Raw genomic sequence first — 11627 nt, 5'->3', positions numbered from 1 at the left:
GCCTAGTGTGATGCGTCACCCATTTAAGGAGCCACTCCTTGGATTAGAGCAGTGGTTCTCAACCTTTTTAACGCCGCGACCCCCAATCGGTCGTAAGTCGAGGACTACTCAACCAGTCATAAGTCGAGGACTACTCAATTGGTGCAGCACCGTTTGCAGAATGGAACTTTTGGCGGGCTCAGCAGGGCAGAGACAGCCTGGACAATTCCTATTGGCTTTTGAAAGCCAATAGAATTAGACTCTATTCAAGAGAGTCTAGTCTATTGGCTTTCAAAAGCCAACAGAATAAAAGGGAGTAGCACAGCTAAGGAAAAGGGGGGAAAAAATGGCGGACTGCGTTGTTTGGTGACCCCCGTGAAATGGTCGTTTGACCCCAAATGGGGTTCCGACCCACAGATTGAGAACCACTGGGTTAGAGTCTTCTGCTGAGTCGGCTCTCCCGTTTTTCCAATGCTTCTTCCCACCGTATGGTCAGAATCCTCAAATAATTTAAAATATTTCAATGCTGGTTTGAGAGCCTGCCTTATTAGGGGGACGGCAGAAACTCTGAAGCCGATTTTTTCCATCCGGCGTGTCTTTCTGCCACGAGGGAATGTTCCAGAATGTTTCCCAATCCGAAGACATCCAGCAGTGATGGGTGAAAGGCCATTCCATGCACTCTACAGAGAGAGAATTGTGCAAGGAGAGGTGGGGCTTCTACACACCCAGACAGCCCTTAGTCCTACCTAAAAAAAAAAAAAACAAAAACGAACCCACCCACATGAAAACCACGTTTATTTCCTTCCTTACCTTGCAGAAGAATGATAGAGAACCAGAAGATTAGAAAAATTAACGTCCTTGAGTTACAACAGTTCATTTACTGACCGTCCAAAATTACAACAGCACTGAAGCGACTTATGACCATTTTTCACACATGACAATAGCTGCATCATCCCCATGGTCACCGCATCTACATGGAGGGAAGTGTGTAGTGGGGTGCCCCAGGGCTCTGTTCTGGGCCCAGTGCTCTTCAACATCTTCATCAACGATTTGGATGAGGGGATAGATGGGGAACAGATCAAATTTGCAGATGACACCAAACTGGCAGGAATAGCCAACACTCCAGAAGACAGGCTGAAGATACAGGAGGATCTGGACAGACTTGAACACTGGGCGCTATCTAACAAAATGAAATTTAAGGGTGAAGAAAGCAAGGTTCTATATTTAGGCAAGAAAAACCAAATGTGCAGGGGAATAGTATAGGGGGTACCTTGCTCAACAGTAGCAACTGTGAGAGGGATCTAGGAGTCCTAGTGGACAATCACTTAAATATGAGCCAGCAGCTGCCAAAAAAGTTTTGGGGCACTCGGTCTCTAAAAGGTTCGCCATCACTGTTATAGGGTTTCCTGTCTCAGCAGGGGGTTGGATTAGATGACCTCTAATATCCCTTCCAACTTTATTATTATAATGGATCATCACACAGTCAGTCAGGTGTTCAGACTGGATTTGGCATTTTGTCTACCTATCGAGTCCTTACCCAGGACCTGGGATAGGCAGATGTGGATGTTTGATGGTCTTACAGATATCGTCGCAGGATGGAAGCAGTTCCTAATAAGGCTGCCTTTTGCAATTGACTAATAGCGAATTTGTCAATGCCAATGGTGTTCAAGTGGTGCTCCAGTTGTTTTGGGATTGCACCCAAGGAGCCTATGACTATTGGTACTACCCTTGCTTGCTTTTGCCACAGTCTTTCTATTTCTATTTGTAGGTCTTTGTATTTTGTTATCTTCTCCAGTTCTTTCTCGTCTATTTTGCTGTCTCCAGGCACTGCCACGTCCACTATCCAGACTTTTTTGTCTTTCTTATCGACAATTGTTAAGTCCAGGGTGTTATGTTGCAGGTGCTTGTCTGTTTGAATTCTGAAGTCCCAGAGCAGTTTAATTTTATCATTTTCTATGACTTTCTCTATTTTATGATCCCACCAGTTTTTGCTTACAGGCAAATGATATTTTTTGCAGATCTTCCAATGCACCATTGTTGCTACTTTGTCATGCCGCTGCTTGTAGTCAGTCTGTGCAATCTTCTTGCAACAGCTTACCAGGTGGTCCACTGTTTCTTCAGCTTCTTTGCATAGGCGCACTTACTGTCTGTTGCTGTCTTCTCAATTTTGACTTTATATGCATTTGTCCTTAAGGCTTGGTCTTGTGCAGCCAGAATTAGTTCTTCGGTCTCTTTCTTCAATGATGATGATTGCCATCTCTGCCAATTCCATTGATTCCACCATCTTTTTGTCATGGTTCCGACAGATGAAACTCTTCAAAGAACTTCGAGGCATTGTTTACCTTAACAAATCTTTATTATGAATAGCATAGCATCGGCACTAACATAATCGAAGCCAAAACCTAAATTCCCCTCTCCTGAGGGCATAGTATCCAAGCACAATTCCCTCATCCAATTAGCTGTCATAAATCACATTCCCCAATTAGCTTGAAGCACGGGCTTCCCCTCCCATTCTCCAGCACACCAAATCCTTATCAGCTCTGGTTACAATAACCTTGTTACTCATGTTGGGTCCAGTGTTGTTATGTGTGCATTGGTAACTGATAGACGAGAATATCTATAGCTCAGGCTTAAATTGTGGGTTGCTTGCTGCTTTCAAAGCTTAGTGGTTTTCTTCCAGACGTTTCATTGCCAAACAAGGTAATATCATCAGCCCCACCCACTATTGGCAGTGACGATGTTCCCTAGTTGGGTAATGAAATATTTGCAAGAAAACCACCAAGCTCAGAGAGCACCAAAGACCCTCGTTTCAACCTGTGAGGTTTTATTTTTTCCATCGATTTGTCCATTGGCCCCAAAAGGAATATATCTTAATGGAAGAGTCGCTTGTCTCTTGCGGCTTAGATGTTTTCAGATCTTTGTCGCCGGTGTCAAAGTTTGTGGTTTTTCGTGTCTCATACGAAAGAGAGATGCGTGTCTTCTGGCACGTTGTACTTCAATTTATGCTCCTCAAACAGCATGCAGAGCGCCTCCAGGTATCTCTTATGGAGCTTATCAAGTTCATCTTGGCTGGGATTGTGTTTCTTCTCCACCTGAATGGGTTTTCCCACTGGAGGGATCAAACAGGAGAAATAATAGTTTAATAATTTAATTTAATTTAATTTATCTATTCTATTCTATTATTATTCTATTCTATTGTATTCTATTATTATTCTATTATTCTATTATTATTCTATTCTATTCCTTTATTTGACTTGATTTTATTTTATTCTATTCTATTCTACTCTATTCTTTATTTTATTATACTTGACTTACTTTACTTTATTTTATTACTTCATTTTATTATTTTATTTTATTTAAACTTGGTTGCCACCCATTTAACCAAAAGCGACTATAGGCATTTTATAGACATTGTTTAAAATGCACTACAGATAGTCCTTGACTTGCAGCAGTTCGTTTAGTGACCGTTCAAAATTACAACGGCACTGAAAAAAGGGACTTAAACCCAATTTTCACACTTATGACCATTGCAGCCTCCGCACAGTCACGTGGTTAAACTTCAGAGGCTTGGCAACTGGCATGTACTTATGACAGTTGCAGCGTTCCGGGGTGACACGTGATCCCTTTTTTTGCAACCTTCTGACACACAGAGTCAAGGGGGAAGCCAGATCCACTTAACAACCGTGAGATTTAACTTAACAATTGCAGTGATCCACTTAAAGAGGGTGGTAAGAAATGTCGTAAAATGGGCCAACGCTCACTGAACAAATGTCCCAGCAACAAAAATGTCGGGCCCAATTGTCATAAGTCGAGGACTTTCTTAGCATATCCGGCTGTGTTTCCTCTCTTGGAAGGCTAATAAGAAGAAACCTCAAACAATCCTCAAAGCAGGAAGAACGTGTCCAGCAGATCCTTCGTTTTTTTTGTTTTTTAAAAAGGTTTTATTGATTTTCTAGTTTTGCATTTAAATATTTAAAAAGCAACATGGCGGCTGAATTAATCGATAATTCAATAACACACAAATATCTTTAGTACACGTCTCAAACTATTACATTAAATATTTCCTCTCTTTTTCCCTTTGTGTTTACTGTCTCATGTTTAAACTAATACAATTCTTATTATATCAAGTAAATAAAAATAACTTTCTTACATTTATCAATAATTTTTAGTTTATACCTATCCTAGTTATTTTAACATTCAATCTTTATAGACTATCAATGTCCTAATTAGTTTTTCCCAATTTTTAGTTTCCCATTAATATTTAAATTTAACATTTAATGTTTATACTTTCCAAGTTTTAAATAACCACAGTTCCCTTTATCCCAATTCATCCCAAAAGCTAATGTTCAGGATACACGTCTTATCCATTTGAATATATTTTATTTCTCACCATCTTACATCAACTAATTAATAATACAGTATAACATTCTTATTTTCTATTAATTTCCAAATGTCTTAAATTTAGTAACCAAAATTTCTCTTATGTCAACATTAAATACTTCCTCTCTTTTATCTTGGTGTCTACTATCTCATATTTAAGCTAGTAATTTTCATTATAGCAGCTAAGTAAAAACATATTTATTACATTTATCAACAGAGTTTTAGCTTACATATATCTTAATTACTTTTATAAGCAAACCAATATTCAAATTTAACTTTTAATATTGATACTTCCAAGTTTTAAATGACCAAAGTTTTCTTTATCTCAATTCATGACAAAATCTAGTATTCAAAGAACACATCTTGTCTATTTCTTTCTTTGCCAATTCGCCTTCCTTGTTTTACCTGCTTCTCATATCTGGGTGCCACGGAAGAAACACGGACTTACCCACGGTCAAGATTGGCTTCCGGTATGGAAGAAACCCAAAGGTGTACTGGAAGATCCCTCTGGCGTAGAAGAGAGGCAGGGAGAATCCCATGATCGTCTGCAAACGGTCTTGTGTCCACCTCACCCAGGATCCTTTGGGGTTTTTGACCTGATCATACAGCTCATTCTCTCCGAAAGAGAACACGGGGACGAGCGGCGTGCTAGAAACCGAGAGGAACCAGAAGGAGAGATGGAACCAAACAGGTTGAGATAACCGAGGAAGGCTTGGTGTCTGCAAATAACGGATTCAAGCACTGTTTCTCAACCACTGCACGTTGAAGGGAAACACGGTAATACTTCACGTGATCAGTGGTGGGATTCAAATAGGTGAACAAACGGTTCTCTACATGGATGCCGCTTCCGGAAATCCGTTCTGGGCCTGGGCAACAAACAAATTAGCGACCGGTTCTGCCAAAGTGGTGCGAACCGGCTAAATCCCACCACTGTGTGTGATGTACATTGTACAAGATGATCAGGACCCCCCTCAGAAGCTGTTCCTACTTACCCGTTCTCTATGGCCAGCCGAACAAAGCCCTTGCGGTTCTGTAACACCAGGGTGTAAGCTCCGGGATGGGCATCTAGGGCTTCCTTAGCCCCTCCCACAGATATGATTACGATATTCCCACCTTCCTTCTTCCTCAAGACATAGGAAACAGATTCCTTGTCCGAGGGAATTACACCTGGGTGACGCAAAGCAGGAAAAAGAAGAACATTAAAGCGCCGTACAATACACACACACACACACACACATTAAACAGCCTTAACAGAGAATAACAGAGCTGGAGGGGACGTTGGAGATCATTTAGTCCAACCCCCTGCTCAAGCGGGAGACCATGCCATTTCAGACAAACGGCTGTCCAGTCTCATCTTGAGAGTTCTCAACTTACGACCATAACTGAGTCCCCAAATTTCCATTGCTAAGCCAGGCAGTTGTCAAGTGATTTGATGACCTTTTTGCCACATTTGTGCGCGACGGCAGCCAAAAAAGCTAATACAATCCTGGGTTGTGCAAACGGAGGCATAGAATCAAAATCAGGTGAACTATTAGCACTGCTTTATAAAGCCTTCGTAAGGCCACATTGGAAATACTGCATCCAATTTTGGACACCACATTAAAAAAAAGATGTTGAGACTTTGGGAAAAAGTGCAGAGAAGAGCAACTAGGACAGTGATGGCGAACCTTTTAGAGACCGAGTGCCCAAACTGCAACCCAACACCCACTTGTGCATCGTTGGGTGCTGGGTGGGTGTGGCCCATTTGCTGGGTGTGGCCAATTGGGGGGTGGCCAATTGGGGGGTGGCCCATTGGCTGGGCGTGGCTGCGGCGGTAAGGGCAGACCGGGTGGGACTGAAAAGTTCAATCAATCAATTCCAACTTTGCAAGATCTTTTTTTCCCAGGAGACGTTGAAATTGACTAATTGATTGAACCTTTTTTTTTTTTTTTTTTTTTGCACACAGCGGTGGAGGCCTAAAGCGAAAAGGTTTTATAAAACCCAGCTGAAGGTCTAGGACTGGGGTGACAGCGTGCGTGCCCACAGAGAGGGCTCTGAGTGCCGCCTCTGGCACCCGTGCCATAGGTTCGCCACCACTGACCTAAGATGATGAAAGGCCTAGAGACAAAAACATATGAAGAACGGATGCAGGACTTGGGTATGGCTAGTTTAAAGAAAAGAAGGACAGGATAGCAGCATTCCAGTATTTGAGGGGCTGCTACAAGGAGGAGGGGGGGGGTCAACTTATTTTCCAAGGCACCAGAAGACAAGACAAGAAGCAATGGATGGAAATTAATCCAGGAGAGAAACAACCTGGAATTAAGGAGAAACTTCCTGACAGTGAGAACAATCAACCAGTGGAACGACTTTCCTCCAGAAATTGTGGGTGCTCCATCATTGGAGGTTTTTAAGAATGGACTGGACAGTCATTTGTCTGAAATGCTATAGGGTCTCCTGCTTGAGCAGGGGGCTGGACTAGAAGACCTCCAAGGTCCCTTCCAGCTCTTTTCTGATTGACTGATTGATTGATTTTGCTCTTCCAAAAGTTTCCCAATGAATCAGAAATCCCTTCCAAGTCGGCTTACCTAAACTCATCAAGTAATCCCGGAAAAGGGGGACTCGGAACAACATACTCAACATCGTCGGGTGAGGCTTCAGGCCTGGGAAGTGTTTGGAAAAGCCGGCGGCTTCGGTGCACAAATTAATGAAGCCGCCAGCCGGCAAGATGCCGTGAGGATGACAGCCGAAGACGTAGTTCTTGGATGGATCCAAATCGGCCGTCTTCACCAGCTGGAAGACCAAAGGCATTTAGCATACTTGTCCATTTCTTAATTATTTATTTTATTTATATCCAGCCTTAATTACTCCCCCCCCTTTTACTGGTGTTATGATGATGATAAGGAGTCTGTTGCTTTGCACGTACACTGAGTGCTTCTGCACTGGGGACAATTTCCTTGTGTGTCTAATCACACTTGGCCAAATAAAGGATTCAGCTCAATCCAATCCAATCCAATTCCATTATTTTTAGCAAAGAGAGAGAGAGAGAGAGAGAGAGAGAGAGAGGGAGGGAGGGAGGGAGGGGGAGGGAGATAGAGAAAGGGAGGGTAGGAGGGAGGGAGGGAGAGGGAGAGAGGGAGGGAGAGAGCGAGTTAGAGAGAGGGAGGGAGGAAGGGAGGGAGAAAGAGAGGGAGGGGAGATAGGGAGGGAGGCGGTGGGTGGCCCTGCGGGCAGGCGGGACACAGGGTGGTGGGCAGGGTGGGGGTAGGGTGGCTTTTGGGCACTCAGTCTCTAAAAGGTTCACCGTCACTGGGATGGGTTACACTGGGTTGGATTGTATGACCTCTGAGGTCCCTTCTGACTCTTACATTCTGTGAGGCTAAGATGACCCTTCGCCTTGTTTCTCAAAGCAAACCTGCCATTTTTTTTCCCCCTGCCACACTCATTGATCTGAGCTGTTAAATAACCTAACGGCTTTTCTCTTCCTGAACTTCCAGGCTCCTTCTGCTCACTGCATTCAATTTATCACCAGGCGCATCAGGCACAGGCAGATCCCAGCTGTTTACTAGTCACTCGCAATGGGCTTCTTTCCCAGTTCCTTCTGATTAATGAGGCTGTTATGGAGCTCATGCCTATGAACTGGCCTGGTTGGGTACATCGTGTCCCCCCATTTATCCTTACAAAGTTAATTCTTTAGAAATAGGGTTATCGCTCTCTCTCTCTCCCACCTCTCTCTTTCTCATTCACTCTCTTCTCTCTCTCTCTTCCATCTATGTCTCTTTCTCTCTCCCTCCTCTCTCTCCCTCTCTCTCTCTCTCCCTCTCTCTCTCTTTCATCTATCTATCTATCTATCTCTATCTCTATATCTCTCTACCTCTCTCTCCCTCCATCCATCCATCAATCTCTATCTCTATCTCTATCCCTCTCCCTCTCCCTCTCACTCTGCCTATCTATCTATCTATCCATCTATCTATCTATCTTCTATCTATCTATCTATCTCTATCTCTATATCTCTCTACCTCTCTCTCCATCCATCAATTTCTATCTCTATCTCTCTCCCTCTCCCTCTCACTCTTCCTATCTATCTATCTATCTATCTATCTATCTATCTATCTATCTATGCATCTATCTATCTATCTTCTATCTATCTATCTCTGTCTGGGTCTGTGTACCTCTGTCTGGGTCTGGGTCTTTATATTTATCCATTCATCCATCTCTCTATCTCTCTATCTCTATCTCTGTCTGTCTGTCTGTCTGTCTGTGTCTGTCTATCTATCTATCTATCTATCTATCTATCTATCTATCTATCTATCACATTTTGTTCACATAGCAGCATTCCTCTTTGCCACAATTTACCCCAGTTAAAGAAGTTATCCAGGGTATTTTAAATTAATTAAATGCCTTTTTATTACTGATTAGATACAACAATCAAACCTGTCTTCGGGACCAGGGGGAATTGGCAGTGAAGGAATCCAGCAGAGATATACAACAGTTCTCATTTGGAAACCAGACATCTCTTCCTCAGGAAGAACAAAACCCTCTAACTAAAGAAATAAAAAAATTGAAACAAAGAATAACTGAGCATCTAGAACAGCACAAAAACAACAGAATAAGGCTGCTGCATTGAAGCTTGTTCCAAAGAAACAGCTAGCACAAGCCTTAAAAGATGCAAATACTGCAATATCAAGTATAAGCACCAATTCACTACAAGAAACAAACCAACTAATATACAGCACAGCTGCAGTTATAACTGAATACCTGGGATGCAAAATCAACAAAGAAGAAAAACAAACAAACAGTGCACCACAGAAATGGAAGGTTAGACTAGAAAATAAGATCAGCAAGTTAAGATCACATGCAAGCAATATGCTGGACCAGTTATGTAATCATCTGGCCAGCGCATATATTAGCTATGAGAACTGTATGTTAGAATGTTTGGCATTTAAAGGGTTAAGCGCTGTCTCCTTAAGAGATGGCCTATAGGTAATGTAGTTTTAGTTGTTCAGTGAATCCTATGTTTAACATGTCAGTGGGAGGGGCCACTAAATTTATCACAGGATAACCTGGCTATGTGCCAGCTTGTGAAAGAAGCCTTTGTAAAGACAGACACGAGGTGATGTATCCCATAAGAGCCATGGGGTGAGTCTACCATTAATTTCTCACTCGGAAGAACGGAGAAAGGTTATGATATGTTCATCAGAAGAACTCTTCTTGACTGTAAGTTATTGTTTGAGATTCCTGAGGAATAAAATAATCTGAATATTATCCCGTTCTTTGGAGTTTATCTGTTTGAGAAAAGCAGGATTAAAGCAGATATCTTGTTTGGACCAAAACAAGCAAGCTAGAACAGACGAAAGAAAAGAAGCTGAAGAACAAGAAGACCAAAGAATACCTAATCAAGAAATACCACTTAGAAACAAGGAAGATCAAGGAAGCACTGGAAATAATAAAGCAGCAAATAACAGCTATAGCCAGAAAAATCAGTAGATACGAAGCTCAAATTACAAATTATAGGCAGAACCTCCAATTTCAATCCAATCAGAAATGTTTCTACCAATTCATCAATGGAGAAACTGCAATGAATCAGTCAGTACCTGATAAGGAAGAAACAGTGCAGTTCTGGAAGCAGATATGGGATAACCCAAAGAAATACAACAAGGATGTGGCTTGGTTAAAAGAGGTGGATGCAAATAAAACAGAAGTTGAAATGAAAGAACTAGTAATAACAACAAAAATGGTAGAAAAAAGAGCAAGGTAAATAAAAAATTGGTCAGCACCAGGTGAAGATGAACTGCATAGGTTTTGGTTGAAACATCTAACTGTTATACACCCACTCATTGCCAAGCAGTTCAACAATATACTACAAGGAGGAGAAATTGAAAAGTGGCTAACAACTGGGAAAATCTACCTAATAATGAAAAATCCAGCAAAAGGGGCAACACCAGGCAACTACAGGTCAATTACCTGCTTACCAACAACTTTCAAATTACTAACTGGTGTAGTAGCTGATGCAGTACAACAGCATCTAGTTGAAAACAATCTCTTTCCACCTGAGCAGAAAGGAAACCACCCCAATAACAAAGGAACAAAAGATCAACTCCTAATAGACAAAATGATCTTGGAAAACTGCAAAAAAAGGAAGACCAACCTGAATGTGGCATGGATTGACTACAAAAAGGCATTTGACTCTTTGCCACATGACTGGATAATCAAGTGCCTAGAAATAACAGGAGTCAGTAGAAACATCAGAAAATTTGTGCAAAGATCAATGGCACGATCAATGGCACAATGAGCCGAGGTGGCGCAGCAGTTAGAGTGCAGTACTGCAGGCCACTTTAGCTGACTGTGTTCAACAGGTCAGCGGTTCAAATCTCACCGGCTCAAGGTTGACTCAGCCTTCCATCCTTCCGAGGTAGGTAAAATGAGGACCCAGATTGTTGGGGGCAATGTAAATATATACATACATTGCTTACTGGTGTACACCGCTTAGCGAGTACTTACACTTAAAGCGGTATATAAGTCTCATAAATAAATAAATAAATAAATAAGACACAGTTGCAAATCAGTGGTGAGAGACTGGGAGAGGTTAATATCAAGAGAGGAATATTTTTTTTTTCGGAAAGAAGCGAGTTAAACGGAATGTAATGGACTATATAGTTCTTTCTCTTTTAAACTTTTTAAACCTTTTTCTGAAAGTGGTTTTGTGGTTTTAAAGTTTCTTCTCCTTTGTTCTTTTTTAATTTTTGAGGATTTTAGTATTTTTTTTAAGAAGGAAGAAAGAGGGAACAAGATCCTGTTAAAAAATGGCTTCAAAGAGGCAAGCAGTTCCTACAGTTCCTAAGGTGGCTTCTTCTCCTGCAATATTACCAGTACAACAACCTAAAGCTACACCACCATCTTCTCCTCCTTTGCCAGTATTATCTGTACAAGATATGAAAGATATAATGGGAAATACTGTATCCCAAATCAGAGAGGAAATGAAGGAGCTTTTAGATCAGAACAAATCTGAAATTAGAGGGGAATTGAAGGAGCTTTTAGATCAGAATAAAACTCAAATTAGAGGAGAAATGAAGAACCTTTTAGAACAGAATAACACTATTTTGAGGCAAGATATAGTTATGGCTCTATCAGGATTGGCCTCTGTGGTTGAGAAGCTTGATTCTAGAGTGGAAGAGGTTGCAGACAAAGTTGATATCCTGGAAGATAAATTTGAAAGTATGGAAAAAAAGATGGAAATCTCACAAGATGATATTGCTATGTCTCAGTACAGGGAAATGGAATATGCCCTAAGA

At 41.5% G+C, this 11627-nt stretch overlaps 1 protein-coding gene across 1 annotated transcript in view; it reads right to left on the bottom strand.

Moving 5' to 3' along the window:
• Positions 1 to 2380: 2380 nt before the first annotated feature.
• Positions 2381 to 11627, bottom strand: part of LOC120318286 (2-acylglycerol O-acyltransferase 2-A-like) — a gene marked incomplete at its 5' end in the record, with an annotated part of 28730 nt that continues 19483 nt past the window's right edge. Inside the window, 4 exons of the mRNA XM_039365704.1 lie at positions 2381 to 3088; positions 4808 to 5007; positions 5352 to 5526; positions 6924 to 7128. Of these exons, the coding sequence (XP_039221638.1) occupies positions 2934 to 3088; positions 4808 to 5007; positions 5352 to 5526; positions 6924 to 7128 (735 nt within the window). The remainder of the gene's footprint in view (positions 3089 to 4807; positions 5008 to 5351; positions 5527 to 6923; positions 7129 to 11627) is intronic.

This window comes from Crotalus tigris, unplaced genomic scaffold (genome assembly GCF_016545835.1).
Source record: "Crotalus tigris isolate CLP2741 ecotype Arizona unplaced genomic scaffold, ASM1654583v1 scf7180000020156.337934, whole genome shotgun sequence".
NCBI lineage: Eukaryota > Metazoa > Chordata > Lepidosauria > Squamata > Viperidae > Crotalus > Crotalus tigris.
Note: the sequence above shows the minus strand (reverse complement) of the source record. Positions and strands in the feature narration are given on the sequence as shown.